The following is a 22,887-nucleotide window of genomic DNA, read 5'->3' on the forward strand; positions in this document are numbered from 1 at the left end:
GCAGAGGCCGGGCTGACACCGGGGGCGAGGAGGGGATGTGGGTGGGGGCATCATCGGAATCGTCTCGGTGGGAACACAGAAAGCCCTGGGGGTGGGGGTGGGTATGGATGGTGCCGGGGCAGGCGGTTTGCATGGGAAGCTGCAGGCCTGGGTAGAAGGGGCTGTCCAAGGGGTGCTGGGCTGGGGAAGAGAGGGTGCACTGTGCTGGGCACAGTGTGCAGGTGTGTGTGGGCAGGGGGCAGGTGGCCGTTGGGGTGGGAAAAGGTGCCTTGTGCGGTGGGATGGCGAATGACCCAGCAGGGCCAGAACTGCCCACAACCAGCCTTGCGCAGCCCATGGGGATAGAAGGGACCCCCACAGTGCCCTGGGGGCAGCCTGGAGGGGAGAGGGCTCCCACCCTGGCACCTCTGACATGGCCTGGGCAGGGGCTTCCCCCAGACCCACAGTGCTGGGGCTTGGTGCTGTGCCTGACTGGTTCCATGTTTGTGTCTGAAGGTGCTGCGGAGGTGAGGCTGGTGAATGGCAGCAGGCACTGTGCTGGGAGAGTGGAGGTGAGACACGAAGGCCAGTGGGGGACCGTGTGTGGTGACTACTGGAGCATGAACGATGCGGCAGTGGTTTGCAAGCAGCTGGACTGTGGGTCTGCTGTCGGAGCTCCTCAGTATGGACACTTTGGGCAAGGATCTGGCCCCATTTGGATGGATGATGTTGGCTGTAATGGCACTGAATCTGCCCTCTCTGACTGCCCACACGGAGGATGGGGTGAACATGACTGTGATCATAGTTTGGACGCTGGAGTGATGTGTTCAGGTAAAGGGACAGCTTGTTCCTCCCCTTTGGGGATGTGATGGGGGAAGGGACCTTGGGTGTGCCCTCAGGAAGTAACAAATGGGCACCAGAGCACTGCTCTGGGACCATGCCGGGCAGCACAGGGTGCCTTGTGCAGCAGCAGGTTGTCTGGGCGGTGCCTGGTGCTGCAACAGACACATACCCTCTAGTGCTGTAATGCTGTGGAGAAGGGGTGCAGGGGGGCCTGGATGTGTTTGTGTCACCAACACTCCACCAATAGCTTCCCCTGGGATGTGCAATGGGCCATTTGGTCAGGGCTTGCTTGGAGGTGATGCAGGATGTGGCCGTGTATCTGCCAGAGGGCTCTGGGAACTCCCAGTTATTTTGTTTTTTTCCAGGATTTGTCCGGCTGGTGGAAGGGAAGAGCCGCTGCTCAGGACGGGTGGAGATCCATGATGGGGACCAGTGGAAAACTGTCTGTGATTCCCACTTTGGTCCCAAAGCTGCTGACGTGGTCTGCAGGGAGTTGCAGTGTGGCGTGGCCCTGCCTGTGGCTGGGGCAGCTCACGTTGGAGAAGGGATGAGTCCTATCTGGGATGGAGAGCTGCAGTGTGTGGGGAATGAATCCCTCCTCGCCTCCTGCCCCAGGGGGTCCCCCAGGGACCAGCCCTGCACCCATGCGAACAGCGCTATAGTCACCTGTACACGTAAGGACTCAGGGTGGGGTGCTGAGCACTGGGGAGAGCTCCAGCCTGAAGGGGGGCAGGTTGTGCCTGTGGAGACAAGGGAACTGGGGTGTCTGTTCCCGCAGGCTGGCAGAGAGGTGACCTTCCTGGGGGATCCTAGACAAGGGCAGGGCTGGGCTGGTGCCCAAGGACAAGGAGGGGGCATGGGTTGGGAGAGCTCACTGGGATCATCATGTTGCACCAGAGGGGACACAGAAAGGACTGCGGGTGGAGGATGAGCTGGGAGATGCCCAGGGCAGGCTCTGGTGCAGGGGATCTCAGGGCCCTGGGGAGAAGCAGCAGTGTGGGCTTGGGGGAGCCCTGGTGGGGGCAGGTCTCTTCTCAGGGTGCTGTCTGGGGAGGGGTGGGTGCCCTGGGTGGTCATGGGCCAGGGGCAGGTTGCAGGGGGCCATTGTGATGGAAGGAGGTGCCAAAGTCTGTGGGGCCACAAATGACCCAGCAGGGCAGGAGCTGGGCATCCCCAGCCTTGCACAGCTCGTGGGGATAGAAGGGGCCCCTGCAGTACCCCAGGGACATCCTGGAGGGGAGAGGGCTCCCATCCTGGCACCTCTGACTGCACCCGGGCAGGGGTTCCCCCAGACTCACAGTGCTGGGGCTCGGTGCTGTCCTGACTGGTCCTGTGTCAGTGTTTGAAGGTGCTGCGGAGGTGAGGCTGGTGAACGGCAGCAGGCACTGTGCTGGGAGAGTGGAGGTGAAACACGGGGGCCAGTGGGGGACCGTGTGTGGTGACTACTGGGACATGAACGATGTGGCAGTGGTTTGTAAGCAGCTGGGCTGTGGGTCTGCTGTCGGAGCTCCTCAGTATGGACACTTTGGGCAAGGATCTGGCCCCATTTGGATGGATGATGTTGGCTGTAATGGCACTGAATCTGCCCTCTCTGACTGCCCACACGGAGGATGGGGTGAAAATAATTGCCTTCATGCTAGTGACGCTGGAGTGATGTGTTCAGGTAAGAGGACAGCCTATTCCCCACCTCTGGGGCTGGGATGGAAAAGAGACCTGGCTGTGCCCTCAGGGAGTAACAAGTAGGCACCAGAGCATTGCCCAGTGTGGCCAGTCGCACTGCCGAGCTGAGGCTGTCATTGCTGGTGTTCCCAGTCCCTGGGAAAAGCCCTTAGGGAGCCTAACCTAAGGTGCCCACACTCTGCCTGGCCCCTGAGCTGGCCCAGATGAATCCCCCACCCTGCCCTACATAGTCTGTTGATTCCTATCTTTCTCCTCATATTCACCCAGGACCTGCCTGGCAGTGCCAAATGCCAGGTCCCCCCATGCCAGGGGCACCAAGAGCGACTCATGTGGCCACCCACGGTACCGGGGAAGGGCATGGGATGGTAGCTGCTTTGGGGTTTTCCTCCCTGGCAGGCACAAGTCCCTTGGCTGAAGCAAAGGGGTTGCTCGGAGAGGAGGAGCACTTGGCCTGGTCTGCGGAGCAGGGTGGCATGTGGCACCTCATTCCTCTCCCAGGGTCACCCCATGAGACCCTGCCCGTGGGGACACGGTCCCATCCAGGAGCGCTGACCTGCTGCCCAGCCTCTTATGTCTGTCCCAGCCCCTGCCTGCCTTGCACTTCTGGATTTGCCAGCATTGACTGGCTCTCCTCTGTGCCTGCCCTTGCACTGGGAGCTTGTGTAAGCCCAGGGCTGCTCTTCTGTCCACTCTCCTGCCCTCTGCCCGGCTGTTGGCCAGGGACATGAGCATCCAGCAGTGCACTCTGGCCATGACTGGGGACCTTTTTCCTGGGCAGGTGCTGGAGCAGGGGGCTGGCACAGACACCGACTGCAGGTTCAGCCTCACTATGCTTGTGCCCTGTGACGTGTCCCATCTAACAGCAGTGCCCAACAGCCCAAGACCCCCTTGGGAACAGGGCATGTTTCTGGTGGCACCAAGAGGTTCCTCATGCTCCTCTGGCCCTGAGCTCAGCGGGGCAGAGAGCGCTTCAGAAACCAAGAGTGCCTGGGCTCATTTCCCTGGACCCCAAGTGCTCTGGGTGCTGCAGTGCCCAGGGACCAGTGCCGGGCAGCGCAAGGTCTGTGGGGCAGCAGCAGTTTATCTGAGCAGTGCCTGTGGCAGTGGGTTTGGGAGGGAAGCAAGCCCACAAGGGCTGGGCTGATTTCTGAGGAGCGGCAGGCGGGCACTGCTGTCTTTGTGCCATCAGCACCCTGTGAGAGCAGCTGGGGTGGTCATGGGGCTTTTTGCCTTTGACCACCTTGGAGATCAGGTGGGACATGGTCAGGGGACTGTCAGAGGGCTGTGGGAACTCTCAGGGGTCTTTGGTTGCTGAGGGATCTGGCTGGCTGGTCAGAGGGAATAGCTCCTTCTAAGGACATATAGCAATCCATGATGGGGACCCTTGGAAAACTGCCTGTGACTCATGCTTTGGTCTCAAAGGTGGCAACATGGTCGGCAGGGTCTGCTGTGGGTCTGGGATAGACACATAGCCTTGAGTGCTGTGATGGTGTAGAGAAGGGGTGCAGGGGGGCCTGGATGTGTTTGTGTCACCAACACTCCCCCAACAGCTTCCCCTGGGATGTGCACTGGGCCATTTGGTCAGGGCTTGCTTGGAGGTGTTGTGGGAACTGCCAGAGCGCTTTCAGTTGGTTGTTTTGGTTTTTTTTCCCCCAGGAATTGTCCGGCTGGTGGAAGGGAAGAGCCACTGCTCAGGACGTGTGGAGATCCATGACGGGGACCAGTGGAAAACTGTCTGTGATTCCCACTTTGGTCCCAAAGCTGCTGACGTGGTCTGCAGGGAGTTGCAGTGTGGCGTGGCCCTGCCTGTGGCTGGGGCAGCTCACGTTGGAGAAGGGATGAGTCCCATGTGGGATGGAGAGCTGCAGTGTGTGGGGAATGAATCCCTCCTCGCCTCCTGCCCCAGGGGGTCCCCCAGGGACCAGCCCTGCACCCATGCGAACAGCGCTATAGTCACCTGTACACGTAAGGACTCAGGGTGGGGTGTTGAACACCTGAGCTGTGCTGGGGGTCAGGGATCAGAGCAAGGACCATGATGGGCTGGGCGTGAGGACAGGAGGGGTGATGGGTTGTCAGCAGCATGAAAATAGTGCAGAAGGAGAAGAAAGGCATGCTGTCCCTCTGGCCTCTGTACCAGCTACTGAGGGTACAAGAGCACCAATCCACCCTCAGTCCTCCTTCTCTGTCCCCAGAGTACACAGGGGTCAGGCTGGTGAACGGCAGCACGGCGTGTGCAGGGAGGGTGGAAGTCCAGGTGCTGGGGACCTGGGGGACCCTCTGTGCCTCCCGCTGGGACCTCTCGGATGCCCACGTTCTCTGTCGTCAACTCAACTGCGGGTTTGCTGAGTCCATTCCTGGAGGAGAGCGTTTTGGGAGAGAGACTGGCCCTGTCTGGAGAGACTCATTCCACTGTGACGGGACTGAAGCCCACCTGGGACAGTGCCCAGTGATCACCCTGGGGGCCTCACCGTGCTCCCATGGGAACAACGCCGCTGTCATTTGCTCAGGTGAGTGCTGGGAAAATGCTGCATTAACTCCATTTGCCCTTTGTGTGCAACACAGCCACCTGAAGCAGGGGTCCCATGGCAGTACCAGGCTGAATTTCTCCCTGGAGAAACCCTTGCTTCCCCAGGAGCCTTCTAGAGGGCTTTGCCTGCTCAGAGTGACTGCTCTGCTGTGGGAGAGGAGGGGACTGAACGGAGGCAGGCATCTGCCCCCAGGGCAGCGGCTTAGGCCCTGGTGCCACTGCCAGGCCTGGGCTCCTGTGTTTTTCTGCTGTGGGATGAGCCCAGGACAGGGCTGCAGGGCTCTGCTCCATCCCTCGAGCTGCAGACAACCGCATCCCATGCCCACAGAGCGCCCTGCAGAGCCTCCTCCCACCACCCAGGCAGGAGCTGCCTGGGTGCCCCCAGCAGCAGCAGACCTGGGTGTGAGCTGAAGAGTGGGCCTGGGCTCTGCCCTTGCTTCTCATCAGCACAAGGCTCAATCTTGTCCTGTGTGGTTGGAGAATTCCCCCTTGCCCTCCTCCCTGAAGGGTGCCATGTTCCCCGGTGCCTCCAGTGGCTGTAGCATCTCTGCTCTCCCCAGGCTCAGCTGGCTTTGCATCCCTGCGGCTGGTGGGTGGAGGGAGCCGGTGCAACGGGCGAGTGGAGATCTTCCAGCGTGGGACGTGGGGCAGAGTCCTGGATGACCAGTGGGACGTGCGGGAGGCCAACGTGGTGTGCCGGCAGCTGCAGTGTGGACAGGCAGAGACAGCCTACAACCCCCCAAAGCCTGAGCGAGGGATGGGCCCTGTAGGGCTGCGAGGGGTCCGGTGCGCTGGGCAGGAGACCAACCTGACCCAATGCAACACCTCCCTGCCCGAGAGTGCACTGGCGGCAGGGGTTGCGGAGGACGTGGGAGTCATTTGCTGGGGTGAGCGGCACTGCACAGGCCCCCCAGGTGATGGGGTGGGTGGGCAGCCAGCCCCTGACAGCAACTGGAGTTTCTCCCCACTGCAGGGAGCCGGCAGGTCCGGCTGGTGAATGGGGCTGGGCGCTGCGCGGGGAGAGTGGAGATCTACTACCAGGGCAGCTGGGGGACCGTCTGCGACGATGGCTGGGACCTGTCTGATGCTGCCGTCGTTTGCCACCAGCTGGGCTGTGGAGGGGCAGTGGAGGCGACTGGCTCCGCTCGGTTCGGGGAAGGCTCTGGGCAGATCTGGCTGGATGGCATGAACTGCTCCGGGGATGAAGCTGCTCTCTGGGACTGCCCTGCCAGGCCCTGGGGGCAGCACGACTGCGGGCACAAAGAGGACGCAGGAGTCATCTGCTCAGGTCTGTGGTGGGACCCTGGTTCCTGGGGAGGCTGGGATGTGGGGAGAGCCTGGCACGTCCAAAGTGTCCCTGGCTGCCTCTGAACTCCTGCCTGAGCCCATGATGCCAACACCCATGCACGAGCACCCTCAGTCCCACTGGGGGTCCCTGGAGAGCTCAGCTGTTCCCCAGTGTTAGCGGGAAGGGCAGGGGTGTCTGTGCATCAGGGACTTCTCTCTGCCCCTGGGTGCAAGAGGGATGTGCTGGTCATGCCCCTGCCTGGCTGAGGGCCTGGGGATGCAGAGGCGTCCCCTCTCCCACAGCCCCAGACCAGCCTGTTCCCCCTTGGTGCCTTTCCTTCCAGAGTTCGTGGCCCTGAGGCTGGAGAACAGCGATGGCTGCTCTGGGCGCCTGCAGGTTTTCTACAATGGGACGTGGGGGAGCATTTGCTCCAACTCGATGACTCTCGACACGGTGTCACTGGCATGCAAGGAGCTGGGCTGCGGGGATGGAGGATCCCTGGAAACACGGCTGCCCTATGGCAGGCTGTCTGGCCCTGCGTGGCTGGATAACGTGCAGTGTGGGGAGAAAACCAGCTCCTTCTGGCAGTGTCCCTCCACTCCCTGGGACGCGCAGTCATGTGAAGACCTGCGAGATGAGATCCACATCACCTGCAACGGTAACTCTGAGCCACTCGGGCACCAGTGTCACCTCAGCTCCTTCTCCCCACTGGACACAGCCAAACGCGAAAAAGAGCTTGGAGGGGCTTTTCTTTCCGTGTCAGACCCTACTCCTGCCGGTGGCACAAACGTGACCACAGCCACACACGTCCAGCAGCAGTTGCCACCCAGGTTGCCAGCCGAGCCTGGGGAAGGCAGAGGCATCTCCAGGTGAGGTCTCAGAAGAGACCAGACAGGGTTCAGAAGAGCCTCCCCTCCACAGACACACTACTGCTGCTCTGTGAACCAGGGACCTTTAGGGGCTGAGCAGTCAGGGTCCCCCTAGACCTGCGGGTGTCCCCTGACTGACTGGGATTCAGATGCTGCCATGACCAAGATGGTACAGGGAGGCACAAGTAGAGCTCAGCCTTGCTGTGTTCTGCATGATCCCCTGAACCAGCCCCCTTCACTACAGGGTTTCTTTCTTCAGGGCGACACCCAGAAATGTCCCCGGCCCCGTTGGCCCCATGCCCCAACGCCACGAGCTGCACAGGTATTGAGCTGCTCCTCTGTGTACCCTTCTTGTCTGGCAGGGCTCTGCCTGCTGTCTGGGTGCCATGGGAGGTCTTTGCCTTCTCCAGACAGGGAGAAGATTCGTGCCGTGGGAGGCGAGGACGGGTGCTCGGGCAGAGTGGAGGTCTGGCACCATGGCTCCTGGGGGACGGTGTGTGACGACTCCTGGGACATGCAGGATGCCGAGGTGGCGTGCAGGCAGCTGGGCTGTGGCCCTGCGGTGTCTGCCCTGAATGAGTCCGCATTTGGGATGGGGCAAGGCCCCATCTGGCTGGAGCAGGTGGAGTGCCGGGGGACGGAGCTGTCCCTGCAGCACTGCTGGACCCGGCCCGGGGATGGCGGTGCTTGCCGGCATAAGGAAGACGCTGCTGTGCGCTGCTCAGGTGAGTGGCAGGGCCGGGACCTCTTGTTCAGGTGTTGGCAGGAAGCTAGAGAAGGCCGTTCGCCCACTTGGTCCTAGCGTTGCCCCTGACCTCCCAGGAGTGAGACCATTCCTGCAGACTGCAGGAGCCTGGCGCCAGGTGGGGAGCAGCCTCAGTGGAGCTGGGTGTCCTCAGGCCACTGCCTGTGGGGCCCTGCAGCCCCAGGGCTGTCCCCTGGGCTGCCTGTGCCACCCTGCCTGCCGCCCAGAGCAGAGGCCGTGGGCCCTGTCCCGGCCTGCCTTTCTAGCACTATTGGAGGGGCAATTCGGGTGGGGTGTGTCAAGGACATCTCCAGACACACCCAGGGCGTGTTGGGAAGGAGGCTCCCCAGTACCCACACACCTGTCCTCTCAGCCCAGCTCTCCTTTTCCTCCTCTGCAGCTCCAGCCAGGACAGCAGCATCCCCACCCCGAGCAGGTAACTCGTCCTCCCGCCCGAGGCTGGGTATCCCCAGCACCAGGCTGTGACCCACAGCTGGATGGAAGGGGCTCCTTGCTGGGGTGTGAAGCTCCCAGGAGGAGGCACTGGGGTGGTGGTGGGAGAGTTGGGGAGGGCTGTAATTTCCTCAGCAGGGTGGAAGCTTCCCCATTACTCACCTCTGGGGTCTTCCACCCTCTGCTGCCTTGAGTGATGGGAGTCAGGACTGGTGCTGCCCCCACCTCTCCCAGGCCTGGTGTCGCCCCTTCCATGTTCTTGCCCATGCAGATCCTACCCAAGGTCGTTTGACCAGCAGCAGGAGAGTCTCAGTGCCCGTCATCATCTGCATCATCCTGGGGGCCCTTCTCTGCCTGCTCCTGGCCCTCCTGGCTGGGCAAGTGCTAAGCGCCAGGGCTGGGCGCAGAGGTGGGTCCTTCCATAGCAGTCCCCGGGACCATGCCTCCTGGAAGGGCTGTGGGGTGCTACGGGGTGTCACTGAGGGGTACAGGCAGAGCTGGGGGGATGAGACTGTGTGCTGCCACCTGTCCCATGCACCACCCCATTGACTGCCTGGTCATGGGGCACCAGCAGCAAGGGGTGGAGAGAGCCCAGAGGCGGGGGGAGGTAGTGATGGGGCGAGGAGAGAGATGGCAGAGTGGAGATGGCCAAGGCTGGCAGTGCTCTGGGTAGTGCTGGAGGGGGCTCTGGGGCGAGGCAGATGGCAGGAGGAGCATGGGGCAGTAGAGTCCATCTCCATGGTGTCAGGTCCCCAGGCTGTCCCTCTGCCCAGCCGTGCCCATCCTCGCCCATCCCCCGGCAGGGCAGGGGCCCTGCTATAGACCCATGGGGCAGATAAGGGGCAGCTCCAGGTGGCGAGGAAACATGGGAGCTGCTCCAAGGTCAGACAAGGCAGAGAATGGCCCAGGGGCCAGAGGGGCATGAGCTCTGTCTCCAAAAGGATGATGCGAGGGTGACGCTGCCCCAGATAATCTCCACGGCAATGTTGCCCTCACTGGGGATGTGGCGGCCGTGCCTGGACAGTGCAATGGGGCTGTGCTGTCAGACCAGTCCTGGGCTGGCCAAAGGAACAGGTTTGGGGGAGCACAGTGGGGTCCCATTGCCCCTCTCTCTGCCTGTCCCTGTGCCAGCCCTGCCTCTGTCCCCAGGCTCCAGGAGGGCTCAGGAGCTCTTCCCTGAGGCCGTGTATGAGGAGATTGGTTACAGCCCGGTGTGGGAGAAGCAGGCAAGGTTTGGTCGCTCAGGTGGGTGTGGGTCCTCCCTGCAGGCCCATCTGCAGGATCCTTTCCCCTGGCCCCAACACAGGGCTGATCCCCTGAAGCCTCCCAGCCCATGGTCCCTGCAGCGCTGGGGCCGTGTGGTCTGTGGGGAGAGCATCCAGGTCCTGAGCCCGGGAGAGGAGCTTCCTCCCAGCCAGCTTGGCCCATCCCAGCTGGACAGCCCCTCTCTTCCTGCCCCTGCACCCCATGTGACACCCGAGGAATGAGGGAAGGGGCTGCACTAGGGCAGCTCTGGGAGCACCTTTGAGACAGTGTTTGTCCCGGGGGAGCAGGGTGATTCCCAGCCCTCCTCCCCATGCAGCCCCAGCTCTGTGGGTCCCCTTTCCCCAGCAGCGCTGACCAGGAGACAGGTCCGTGGGGCTCACTCCCTAACACCCGCTGTGCATCTCTCCAGGCTCCTATTCAGAGGAGTCCCTGACCCAGCTGCAGCCCTCCCCTGCGGACAGCGAGGAGGAGGATGGTGTGGGATCAGCACCAGGTAACGGAGGCAGGAAGGGGCTGATCTCCCTGCAGCCATGTGGTGGACTAGAGGTGTCACCATCAGAGATGGGGAGGAGTTGGGGGTCTCCTGTGGTGCTGCCACCACCAGTGTGTCAGCCCTGTGTCCCTGCGCATCCTCCCATCCTCTGCTCTGCAGGACGTGTCTTCTCACTGTCACCAGCTCCCCTCTCCTTTCAGATGTTCTTGTCCTGCCTGGAGGTGACCCAGTGGATGGTTATGATGATGCCAGGGAGGTTTCTGACCCTGGGGATGATGCTGCCCCCAGGCAGGGAGCTTGGGAAATGCCCAGGGCACCAGCGGAGGGAGCAGGGCCCAGGGATGCACTCGGAGGTGAGAGGGAAAGATAGCGCTGCCGGTTCCTGGGGTGCCATCCCTGGTGCCACCCAAGTCACTACCGTACTGACACCCAAAGCTCCTGGGAAAGGGGAACCTAACCCAGGAGTTGTCTTTGGAGGGACTGGGGGTGGGAGAAGGAGCTGAATATGGTGAGGAGTGGGGAGGAAGGTGATGTACAGACCCCATGGGGCAAACTGCAATGCCCTGTCTTGCTGTTTGCAGGGGGCAGCCTGCACTTCCGGAGAAGTGCTGGGGTCCCTGGAGCTGAAGGAGACACCTCGTCCGTGTCCCTGGGGAGCATGGGCTATGATGATGCTGAAGAGGTGTCTCTGGCACATCCCCGTGAGGACACAAAGGCTGTGACAGCGGAGCTTGTTGCCCAACAGTCCCTGAGCCCCAGGCCAGGAGAGCCCATCCCTGCTGTGCAGCTGGGTGCAGGCAGGAGGGAGGAGAGGCCTGTGCAGCTGGGAGAGCTGTGAGCACCAGGGAACCGTCTCCCTTTACCACGGGCAGCAGAAATGGCTGGGAGTTTCCTCTATTTTTATTCCCATTTTCACACTGTGCATCCATATTGGTTCTTATTAAAAGTCTCTGGGGGCTTTGACCCAGAGCTGCTGCTTGCCTGCCCAGGTGTCGGGTCATCTCCCTGAGGCTGATCAGGGGGAGCAGAGAACAAAGACACAGTGGTAGGGAAGGGGCACGTCTCAGGGACAGCAGGCTCGTGGTCAGGCTGTGGGGCTGCAAGAGCCCCTGGTGCCTGGGGAATGATCCTGCTGACAGAGCCATTTCCATCCTGCTGGCCACAGGCAGTTTCTAGTCAAAATGGCTCTCTGATAGGTGCCGTGATGCACCCCAGCAGGAGCACCCATTTCCTCACCCTGGGGTTTCCAGCTGCTCTTTCCCCCAGGCCCTGCCTGGGCCACACTGGCCCCACAGTGCAGAGGCCATGACAGAGCTGCCATGTCAGGGTAAGCCCTGGGTTGTTGCCCCACAGAAGTGAGCCCTAAGGTGGCCACAGTGCCCTGAACACCCCAGCCAGCCCCAACAGGGATCATGGCCCATGGCTTACCTCCCACAAAGGTTAGGAGGCAGCTGTGCTCCACACTGCCCCAGCACAGGGTGCAGAGCCACTTTCTGGGACACGAGGGGCTGGAATTCCCTCTCCTCATGCTCTGCCAGGACCCCAGTCTCCATGGGCTGTTCCTGCTCTCTTGGGCCCTCACAGACCCCCGAGCACTCTTGTCACAGCCACAGAGCTGCCTTCTTCCTGAGCAGGGGCTGTAAGGCCCCACGGCAGCCCTGGGACCCCCTCCTCCTGCTCCCCTCCAGCCCCCACCCCTGCCCTCCTGCTGCCTCGCCAGGGGTGTCAGTTTTGGTTTGTGTCGGGGCAGTACTTGTGTGCAGGTACAGGGGGGATGGGGGCATCTTTCCCTCAGCGCTGTTGGAGGGCCGGGGGATGGAGAAAGGATCCCCATGAGATGTGTGCTGCAGCCAAAAGCCGTGGTCTAGCCCCTGGCCTGGAGAAGGGCCCATCCAGGAGGATGCTCATGTGGGCATGTTTCCATGGCAGAGGAGATTTTGTGTCCCTCCCCTAAAACAGGTGCTGCTGGGAGCTGAGCCCGGGTCCCTCTCCCTTGGCTGGGGCTTTCACCAGCCCCTGCGCCCATGGGCAGAAAAACCTCTTACACAGGAGACAGGCGGGGAGAAGGTTTCACACTTGGGCAGGACCTGGAGCCTAGACTGCCTTCCCTGCTCCCACTGGTGGGTCTCCACACCCCTCCAGCTCTTCCCTGAAAGGCTCCTCTGCTGCAGGCTGGAAGGTGTGCTGGCTCCCTGTGGGGAGTTGCTGCAGCTCAGTACTGCTGCCAACAGCAGGGTCTGGCCCTAGAGGAGAAGAGGGCAGGGGGCGGCTCTCGCCAGCATCCTCTCCCACTTCCGCATTGCCCCATTCCCTGCTGGGAGCTCCTCCACCCCTGGGGGGACCCTGGAGGGATCTGGAGGAAGCCCAGGCTCACACATCCCTCTGCTCCATACTCTGGAGCCTTCCTGCTGGCAGCCCCCATGGGAGAGCAGCGTTCCCAGGGCGAGACTCCCACGGTAATGGGTGACATAACATGGGCATTGCAAGCACAGCCTCCATCCCCTGGAAAACTCCCACTGGGATAAGCTCCAGCCCTGGCATTCTTGGACGTGAACAGTCTGGCCCTGTGGGCTGGGTCCATTCTATGCAGCAAAGCAGGATTGTCACTGTGCCCCAGATCTGTGCTTGCTCCTGCAGCTCCTGAGGACCTACCTGAGGGGGGTCACAGTCAGACCCCCGACTCTCAGCACTGCTGCCCCACACTGGGCAGAGCACGGCTGTGGAAAGCCCCTGGGAGAGCAGCCTTATTTCTCTAAGTTTGGGCTCACTGTTCCCGGGGCTGAGCACCCTGCAGTGAAAGGCCGTGTCTCACATTCTGTTTTGGTTGCGGGTGTTTTAGCTGCGGGACCAGCCAAGGCACCATCTGGCCCTTCCCACCTGTGCACAGCTGTGGACAGGCCTGTGCCTCCCTGATCCCACCAGCGCAACATCGACAGAGACACCAAACACCCCAGGAACAAGAGGTGGGCACCAGCCCCGTGTCTGTGGGCTGTGTCTGACCTCAGGAGCTCCACATGCCCTGAGCTGAGGCTCTGCTTAAGCCAGTGGTGATGGTGGAAGCAGAAGGACTTGGAGACAGGGTCAGGATAAGAAATGTCAAAGCTGGGAGTCCCACAGCCCTGCCCAGGCTCGTCCAACTCAGACAGCCCTCCCTGCAGGCACAGAGGAGTGCTGCCCATGTGGTATGGGATCTCCAGCTGGAGACAGGACAATGTCAGACCCTTATCCCTGGAAAGCCACCAGGGCAGTGTGGCCCTGGCTGGACCAGCACCCTCACACCACATCTCTCAGTGCAGCCAGAAATGATTCCTAGTGTGCTGCTGACACCTCTCCCCTCCCTGAGGTCCCCCCACACTCTGCTGCCAGGCATTGTCCCTGGGCGGTGGGGTGGGTCTGTGGTGCAGGGCAGTGACCTGAGCTCAGGTCCAGCACAGCTGCCTGCTTCTCCTCCAAGAGGGGGCTCAGCAGAGGCAGCGCACACAGCCCTCCCACAGCCCTCCTCACCTCACAGGCAAGCCCTGGGTGGGCAGGGCGGACCCACAGGGCCTGGAGAGGACCAGTGCCCGAGATCCAGCCTGCACCTGCCTGAGGCTGGGGAGTCAGGGCAAAAGTACCCCTGGAGATGCTGGGGATTGAACCCAGGACCTCCCACATGCGAAGCAGGTGCTCTGCCACTGAGCTACATCCCCTTGACACCTGCCAGCAGGAGAGGCACTCTCCTCCTGTGATGTGCCCATGACAAGTCCTGTATTCCCCTGGGTGCCCAGGGACCCTCTGCAGAAAACAGCACTTGAATCCTTCTGAGATGGGGGAAGTTGGGGCCTGATCCTGGCACAGGGCTGCACTGCAGAGCGCTGCCCTTCAAGGTCTCTGCAGGGCAACGGGGAAGAAGGAGGCTCTTGCTGCAGGTGCTGCTCCCACACTCTGGCCCACTCCGGGATGAGTCAATGGAGAGGAGCCTCCTCTGCCACCCAGAGCAACAGCCGTCTATGCCACATCTGTCCCCAACTCTGCAGCAGCAGATGTGCAACAGGGTGAGGGAAATACCCTCCCTGGACTGATGTGCCCCCAGCCTCCGATGGCATCCCAGGGCATGCCATGGAGGGCACATGGAGGCAGAAATCTTATACCCCCTCCTTCAGGCACCAGGCCTCCCCATGCACCCCTCTGTTCCCCAGCAGCCCTGCAGGTGAGGTGAACATCAGGCTTCCATCTCCATGGGGCTGGGGAAGGGGGCTGGGCTCAGGGACCTTCCCATTCCTTCAGCACTGATGTCTGTCCTGACAGCGAAGCCGTGTCCGGGGACAGCCCTGGCTGGGGTGCCTGTGGCAGGGTGGGTGAGCGTGCTCAGCTCTTAACCCAGAGGTTGATGGTTGGACCACACGCAGGGATGGTGTCCTCAGGGTGGTACAGCTGGGGTACTTGTGTTGCCCAGTGCCATAGATTTTTCCCTGCTGAGCCCCTGCCTAGCAGAGAGGGTTTAGGGGAATCAAAACCAGAGCACAGTCACTGTGACCTTCTGGAGTGGTTGAGTGGAGTTAAGGGGATGGGCTGCTCATCTGTTCTGCTTTGCCCACATGGCCCCAAAGCCCATCCTCAGTAATGACTCTCCCGTTCTTGCTCAAGAAAGACCTGGAAGGAGTGCTCTTTTGGAGCACTGATAATCCCGCAGGCACTACCCTTGCAGCCAAGCATTTTCAAGCTCACGCTCAAAGCTGACAAGACAGTAAATGTGCTTGGACAGACAGTCTCTGCCAGGTGGCATGGATGCTGCTGATTCCCCACTCCAGAGTGGCAGAGGCTGGATCCCCTTCTCAGGACAGACTTCTTGCCAGGAAGCCACAGCCAGGGGGGTGCCTCACCTGGTTCTTACTGGCACTTCACTCAGCATCCGTTTTGGTGGATATTTCTTCCTTTTCTGTGGCTACTCTTTCCACACACAGGAATGACAGAAAACCAAACATTTCATAAAAGCTTGTCAGAAAGCCCTTGTTATAGACAGGAAGTCCATCAAATCTGGAGGGAGCCAGGAACATTGTCATAAGCACCAAGAAGATCCAAGAAGCTCAATGCATCTTCTCACTTCTTCACTCACTCTCACTTCTCAGTTCTTCAAGTGCATCAAATTCTTGCAACCATGATTTGAGCCTGGAAGTGGGAAGGGATTTATGTCTGTGGGTGGAGGAGGAATAAGTGTGTTGTGGGAGTATGTCAGGGCTGAAGGCCCTTGCGCAAATCAGGGACGATGGAGACGTTTCCATCTTGTGCGCATGCCTCAGCCTAGGAAATGGGGAAAGCCCACTGCTTGGGGTGGATGTTCTCAATCATGCCCCGTGAGCATGACCTTGCTCTCTTTTGCAAGAAAGAAGAAAACAGGAGGACTCAGGTTGCAATATCTAAGTCAGCCAGTGGGAAACAAATCAGTAATTTCAATGGGGGAGGGGGCCTGGAGGGGGGGTCAGATTAGGAGAAGGAAAGAAGTGGGAAGTAATGATTTCTGTGTTAAAAAATTTGGGAAGCTGAGACCCGGCTCAGGTACCCTTCTTCTGAAGAAGGATCTACTTTTTTTTTTTTTTTTTTCCAGAGGGGCTGGCCCTATCAGACTAGCTTTCACAGTTCTCCTCTGCTAGACAGCGCAGAGAACAGGAGGGATGGGATTCATCTACTCAGATTTAGACATGTCCAGTGGAAGGGCTTGATTCAACTTCCCCCTTCTCACTGTCAATATGAAGATGTCCTGAGGAATCCCAGACACGCAGGAACCCCACCCTCAGCTTGACTGGGTAATGGAAGAGAAAACAGCTTGTTTAGAGTAAGTTTTCTGCCACTCCTGGGCAGGTGTGGCATTTCAACAGCTCCCACTTGCAGGACCACAATTGTGCTTACTTTAAAGAAAGAAGCAAGCCAGGGAAGTTTTTTACACTCTTCAGCACCAGACCTGTATTTCCTTAAGACACAAGTTCTCTTTTCCCGCTTCTCATTCCCCAAACAGTCCCCAGATTCTGCACTTCTAAAGATATACCTGGTACACAAAATATGCACTTCTGAGTTGTCCACACTTGACACAACCACAACCTGTTTATTCTTGGTGGATCACAACTAGTAGGAGCTCTCGATGCAGGCCACAGTCTTTCTGAGGGCATTTCCAAGAGCCCCCTTGACTTGCCTGTTCCGCAGGCTGTAGAGGAGTGGATTGGCCATGGGCGTGAGGATGGTGTAGAAAAAGGATGGCACTGTATTGAGCTGCCTCAGTGAGGCTGTTCTGGGTATCATACAGACAACAATGAGGGTACCATAGAAAACAGTGACCATGCTGAGGTGAGAGGAGCAGGTGGAGAAGGCCTTCTGCCTCCCCGTGGTGGCTGGGATCCTCAGGATCGCAGCTATGATGCAGATATAGGATACCAAGGTGAACACAAATGGGAAGACCACATCCAGAAAGCAGATGATGAAAGTAACCAGTCTAAGCACCGTGGTGTCACTGCAGGCGAGCTCCAGCAATGGGGCAAAGTCACAGAAGAAGTGATCAATTGCATTGGGACCACAGAAGTGTAACTTGGAAAGTAGCCCAGTGACTCTGGTAGATATTAGTAATCCTGCTAGCCAAGACCCAGCCGCCAGCTGGAGACAGAGCTTCTGCTGCATGAGGCTGGCATAGAGCAGGGGGTGGCATATGGCCAAGTACCGATCCTAGGACATGGTGGCCAGCAGATGACACTCGGTACCTGCACAACAGGCAAAGAAAAAGAATTGTGTCATGCAGCCTTGAGCAGAAACGGTTCTGTCCCTGGTTAGGAAGCTGGCCAGCAGCCTGGGCAGGATAGTGGAGGTATAGCAGATTGCCATGCTGGAGAAATTATGCATCTGATCTGAGGCCCACGAAAGAAGGACGAGGAAAACTAAGAAAAGGGAAAGGAAGGTTGACAAAGGTAACAAGACAAATTTCACCAAGCACGATATTAGTTACCCTTGCCACACATTCAGCTGACCGGGTACCAAAATGGATTCTCACAACCATACCAGAGCAAGAATATTTTTCCTGAAGGCCTTTTCAGTCCTTTACGAGTTGAAAACCCTCCTTTTCACACTGCTGCTGGTGATTTCTCTGCTCGCTGTCATGGGGAATGCAGTCACCATTGCCATCCTTTGGCTCCACCACTAGTGCCACACCCCCAGGCATCCCTTCCACAGCACCTTGTCCTTCTTGGATATTTGGTTCACTCTGGTCATTCCCCCTAACATGTTTGTCAGTCTCATGCTGGAGATCAAGATATCTCTGAAGCTGCTTACAAGTCCCTTCTTCTCCGTCAGCACAGCTGAGTTTAACCTATGTGTTGTGATGTGTTTCGACTGCTGCAGGGCCATTTGCAGCCCCTCACACGACTCTGTCCTTACCAACTCCTGGCTGTGCCCCATGCTCATCTTTAGCTGCTGGGGAATGGCATCTCTCTCCACGCTCAGCCCCACTATCCTGTATGCCATTAGACCCTCTGTGCCCACTGTAGAGACTGCTGCTTCTGCGGCATCATCCCTTTGCTGAGAGCAGCCCGCGTGGGCACCAGCTACTATGAAACATGAGCATTGCTCTCTTCTCCGCTGTGTTGCTGAGCTCCTTCACACTGACTACTGTGGTTTATGCCTACATTATATGCACTGTCCTGAGGATAACCTCTGTGCAAAGCCACACTAAGGCCTTCTTCACCTGGATACCCTTCACCTGCATACCCTATCTTTCTTCACTCACTATGGCATATGCTGGCTGCATGCTTGACAATGCGGGGCCTGAAGAGAAGCTGCTTTGTTTGAAGATCTGTTTCACTGCTTCAAACCCACCATCTCTTCCTCTCCCTCTCCTCCCCTTGCACTTGGAATCATCCTTCTTTTGGAGTCATCTGCTCTGCTCCTTTCCATGTCTAAAAACAAATACAAAGATGAAGGGAAAAACGTCAGTCTTTATTGCATATAGTTTTCTTGTGCTTCCTTCTGTTAGATGTCTATTTTGATTAAAAAAACCCAAACAAACAACAAACCCTTAATAAATCAGTGATTTGAGACTTGAATAGCGAGTTTCATCTACTTGGCTGCAGGTGCCTGTGAGAACTGGTTTTCCCCAGGCTCCCTCTAGAGTCAATGGAAACAAGAGAAAACGCTAGAGGCTCGTTCCTCCCAGCCTATAACTGGCATGCAAAAGAAAGGTTACAAATCTCTTCCAGACACTCGTCTCTTGCTCTGCATTTAGGTAAGGATATTTGATGGCAATAGCAATGAGTAACTGTTTGGAAGCAACCGTGTTTCGGTGCAGACGGATGTCAGATGAGATTGTGTGACAGACCGTGTGGAGTCATCGTACCTTTCAGTCATTATTTAGAGTACGAAAGAAGACAAGTTATACTTAGTCCCTATTCCACCCCCTCCCCCTCTCCTGAAGAAACAGAGAGCAAGAAGGTGTGGAAGGAAGCAGGGGATTACAAAAGAGATACTGGATATTACTTATTTTGAAAACAAGAGACTCTCAGGGATTCCTAGCGCAAAAAGGCAAGTACCTCTGAAAAGCAGAAAGAATAGCTTTCAACATATATATTTGATTTTATTTGATTTCATTTATTTGATGGTTTAGCATTTGTACAACAGAAGAGATGAGTTTGGCACATAGGTGTGACAGATGTTTGCAATAGGTCTGAGTGACTGTGGAATTTGCCAGGAATGGGGTGAAATAGCTCGCAGCCTCTTTAAAATCTTCTGTTCTGGAGAAAGAATCCTTTGGGAGAGTTTGAGAAAGGTAGAAAGACGACAACAAATTCTCTGAGGACTTGAACTGAAATGTAAAACAGAAAAATCAGGGCGTGAGAAAGGCTTGAAGGTCTCTCTCTCTCTCTGTGCTATATAGGAGCAAGACCGCAAGAAAGGAAAGAAGCAGAGAAGGAAGGATTCCTTTCGTCCAGACTGTGAAAAGATCACACTTGGGTTTTGCCATCTTCCTGTCTCGGCAGGGTGAACTGAAATTCAGCATGGGAGCAGAAAATGACACTGCAGTTACCGAGTTCATCCTAGAGGGTTTCTCAGGGCTTGATCAAAGACTACAGCTATTTCTCTCTCTGCTCCTTCTGCTCATATACCTGACAACAGTGATGGGGAACGCAACCATCATTTTCCTCTTGTGTGTGGATCACCGCCTGCAAACCCCCATGTACTTTTTCATCAGCAATCTGGCCTTCCTGGAAATCTGGTTCACATCCTCCACAAGCGTCAAATTGTTTGTGATCCTGAGTTCTGGTAGGAGAACGATCTCACTAAGCAGCTGCTTTGCCCAGTCCTGTTTCTATTTTGCCCTGGGCTGTATAGAGTTTGTTCTACTTGTTGTCATGTCCTTTGACCGCTACGTTGCCATCTGCCAGCCTTTGCGTTATGTTGCCATCATGAAGACTCAGCTCTGCATCCACCTGGTTGTTGCTGCTTGGATCATTGGCATCACAGTCTTGAGTTACCATCTGGTCCTCCTCTACAAGCTGACTTTCTGTGGCTCAAACAAGATCTACCATTTTTTTTGTGACAACTCCCCCTTGTTCACATTGTCCTGCTCTGACACCAGCCTGCTTTGGAAAACAGACTCTGTTTTATCCTCAGTTGTCATACTGGGTTCCTTATGTTTAACTCTGGCATTTTACATGGGCATCCTTTTCTGTATTCTACACCTGCCAGCAGCTGCTGGGAGGAAAAAAGCTTTTACTACATGTTCTTCCCACCTCACCACCTTGGCCATTGTATACGGGAGCCGCATTGCTCTCTATGTGCATCCTTCCAGAGGTGTTTCCCTTGAGACAAACAGAATTGTGGCTTTGCTGAACACTGTCCTGTACCCAGTCTTAAATCCATTCATCTACAGTCTTAGAAACAAGACTGTGATACTGGCCCCGAACAAAGCCATTGCCGGTGCAACAACACAGCTTTTCCCCTAATCCTGATGCATTTCTGGACAGCAATTCCAATGAGCTGCTATGTTAAATATGCTAAATAATACCAGTGCATAGGTATGTAACCTGCAAATACCGATGCCTCAGGAGATGCGTGTTCTTGTTGGGTTGTGTTAGGTTAAGTGAGAAGAAGCTCATCTGCACACACAAAGAAGGCACTACCGATGGCAGGAGGAGTAACTCAGTCAACACCCTGCCCCAGCTGCTCCCAGAGCCATCACGGGAGAGCCACCAGCTCATCAAGAGCCCATCTCCACAAAGCGAGAAGAGCACAGAGGCACCGTGGCAGGTGGGAACCCAAAGGACAGGCTCCTGAGGAAGGAACATCTTGTCCCAGCTCCTTCCAGGGCTGCCCTGGGAGAGCCGTCAGCCCCGTTGTCCAGGTGTGAAACCCACCAAGAGGAGTCACTGCGAGCAGCTCTCTGGATCACCATTTGGACTAAGGGAATTGTCGCCTAGGGGCGTAGGACACATTATGGGATGCAGGGGAAGAGCATTTTTGGATTGCACAGGACTTATTACGGGAAGTGTAGGGGAGGACCCCGACCAGTGCAGTCTGTCCTGTCTTCTCATTAAACTTAATTTCTGGCTCATTCCTGTGGGGGGGAATCTCTCTTCTGCGTGAACATGTGAGCACAGGGGGGTGAGTGCAGCAACTGGAGAAGGACCAGGGGGTCAGACAGCCCGTATGTCATTAGTGCCAGCAACTGAGAGACCAGAGTGACTGGACTTAAGAGTTTGTGTGTGTGCGTGCGTGCGTGCGTGCGTGTGTGTGTGAGTGGGGTGGTCTGTAGCAGCATCTGGAATGGGGTTGGAGCCTCAGGGGACTCATATGTCCAGGTGCGTGCACCTGGGGAGGCTGGTATCGGGGGCAGCTACTGAGGAGACTGAGCGTCTGAGCCCAGCTGCTGGAGGGATCCACCCTGTACAGGTACATATATAGAATAGAATAGAAGAGAATAGAATAGTCCATTTGGAAGGGACCTACAATGATCGCTTTGTCCAATACCTGGCCACTTCAGGTCTGACCAAAAGATAAATCATGTTATTAAGGGCATTGTCCAAATGCCTCTTAAACACTGACACGCATGGGGCATCAACCACTTCTCTAGGAAGTCTGTTCCAGTGTTTGATCACCCTCTTGGTAAAGCAATGCTTCCTAATGTCCTGTCTAAACCTCCCCTGGTACAGCTTTGAACCATTTCCCCGCTTCCTGTCGCTGGATCCCAGGGAGAAGCAATCAACACCTCCCGCTCCACTTCCCCTCCTCAGGAAGCTGTAGAGGGCAATGAGGGCACCCCTCCGCCTCCCTTTCTCCAAACTAGACAAGCCCAGTGTCCTCAGCAGCTCCTCGGAGGACATTTCTTCCAGCCCTTTCACCAGCTTTGGTGCCCTCCTCTGGACACATTCAAGTACCTTACATCCCTCTTCAGTTGTGGGGCCCAGAACTGCACACAGTACTCCAAGTGAGTCTGCACCACTGCTAAATACAGCGGGATAATCCCCTGTCCTGGTTTCAGCTGGGATAGAATTAATTTTCTTCCTAGTAGCTGGTATAGTTCGGTGTTTTGGATTTAAGATGAGAACAATGTTGATAAAACACTGATGTTTTACTTGTTGCTAAGTAGTGCTTCCACTAGTCAAGTTCTTTTCAGCTTCCCATGCTCTGCCAGGTGCACAAGAATCCGGGAGGGAGCACAGCCAAGACAGATGACCCAGACTGGCCAAAGGGCTATTCCATACCATATGATGTCATGCTCAGTATAGAAACTGGAGGGAGTTGGCCAGGGGTAGGAATCGCTGCTCAGGGACGGGCTGGGCATTGGTCAGCAGGTGATGATTGTGCATCACTTGTTTTGTATATTCTTTTTTAATTATTATTATTATTATTATTACTACTACTACTACTATTATTGCTGTTGTTGTTGTTGTTGTTATTATTATTATTATTACTACTACTACCATTATTATTGTTGTTGTTGTTGTTGTTGTTATTATTATTATTATTATTATTATTATTATTATTATTATTATTATTATTATTATTATTTCCCCTTCCTCTGCGGTCATATTAAACTGTCTTTACCTCAACCCATGGGTTTTACTTTCTTTTTCTGATTCTCTCCCCCATCCCACTGTGGGAGGGAGGGTGAGCAAGCGGCTGGGTGGTGCTTAGTTGCCGACTGGAGTTAAACCACAACATCCTCTCTTTTCAGCACCTCGTTATATTACACCCCAGGGTGCGGTTTGCCCTCTTGGCTGCCAGGGCACACTGCTGACTCCTGTTGAGCCCCCTGCCAGCCAGCACCCCCAGATCCCTCTCTGCAGGGCTGCTCTCCAGCCACTCCTCTCCCAGTCTATACTTGTGCCCAGCATTATTTCATCCAAGGTGCAGAATCCGGCATTTGTTCTTGCTGAACATGGTGAGAGTTGCCTCCTCTGGGTCATGGATACAGCTGTTAGACTGCACAGGGCCCAGGAGTGTTCCCTGTGCTGCCCCACGATGCCCCAGTATGTCCCACTGGCCTTCAGGTAAGGTATGACCCCTTCACCACTGCTTTCTCAGCCCGATCATCCAACTGGTGTTTCACCCATCTGTTTGTCTGCCCTTCCAGAACGTAATGTCCTAACCTGGGTACAAGAATAGTGAGGGAGAACACGTCACAAATCTTGCTGAAGTTGAGGTGACCAACATCCACTCTTGTCCCCTCATGCACAAATGCAGTTACTTCCTCATGAAGGCAGTCAGCCTGGTGAGGCATGCTTTACCCTT

General features: G+C 56.8%; 2 protein-coding genes and 1 pseudogene across 3 annotated transcripts in view; 2 read left to right on the forward strand and 1 right to left on the reverse strand.

Annotated features, from left to right (window-relative positions):
- Nucleotides 1-479: 479 nt before the first annotated feature.
- Nucleotides 480-8,014, forward strand: LOC309603483 (scavenger receptor cysteine-rich domain-containing protein SCART1-like; the record flags this gene model as incomplete). Its single annotated transcript, XM_082338319.1, has 6 exons — nucleotides 480-810; nucleotides 4,695-4,975; nucleotides 5,613-5,916; nucleotides 6,003-6,317; nucleotides 6,661-6,770; nucleotides 8,009-8,014. 6 exons carry the CDS (start codon nucleotides 480-482, stop codon nucleotides 8,012-8,014), a joined length of 1,347 nt encoding a protein of 448 aa, XP_082194445.1.
- An 8,228-nt stretch (nucleotides 8,015-16,242) lies between these two features.
- Nucleotides 16,243-22,887, reverse strand: part of LOC309603484 (olfactory receptor 6B3-like) — a 229,030-nt pseudogene continuing 222,385 nt past the window's right edge. The window contains exon 3 of the transcript in view: nucleotides 16,243-17,001. The product of the transcript in view is annotated as an olfactory receptor 6B3-like (transcript). The remainder of the gene's footprint in view (nucleotides 17,002-22,887) is intronic.
- Nucleotides 19,152-20,099, forward strand: LOC309603473 (olfactory receptor 6X1-like; the record flags this gene model as incomplete). The annotated part of the gene is made up of 1 exon (XM_082338314.1): nucleotides 19,152-20,099. The coding sequence occupies one exon, from the start codon at nucleotides 19,152-19,154 to the stop codon at nucleotides 20,097-20,099; it is 948 nt and encodes a 315-aa protein (XP_082194440.1).

The sequence above is a fragment of the Platalea leucorodia genome (assembly GCF_965183815.1).
Source record: "Platalea leucorodia genome assembly, contig: HAP1_HAP1_SCAFFOLD_102, whole genome shotgun sequence".
NCBI classification, from domain to species: domain Eukaryota; kingdom Metazoa; phylum Chordata; class Aves; order Pelecaniformes; family Threskiornithidae; genus Platalea; species Platalea leucorodia.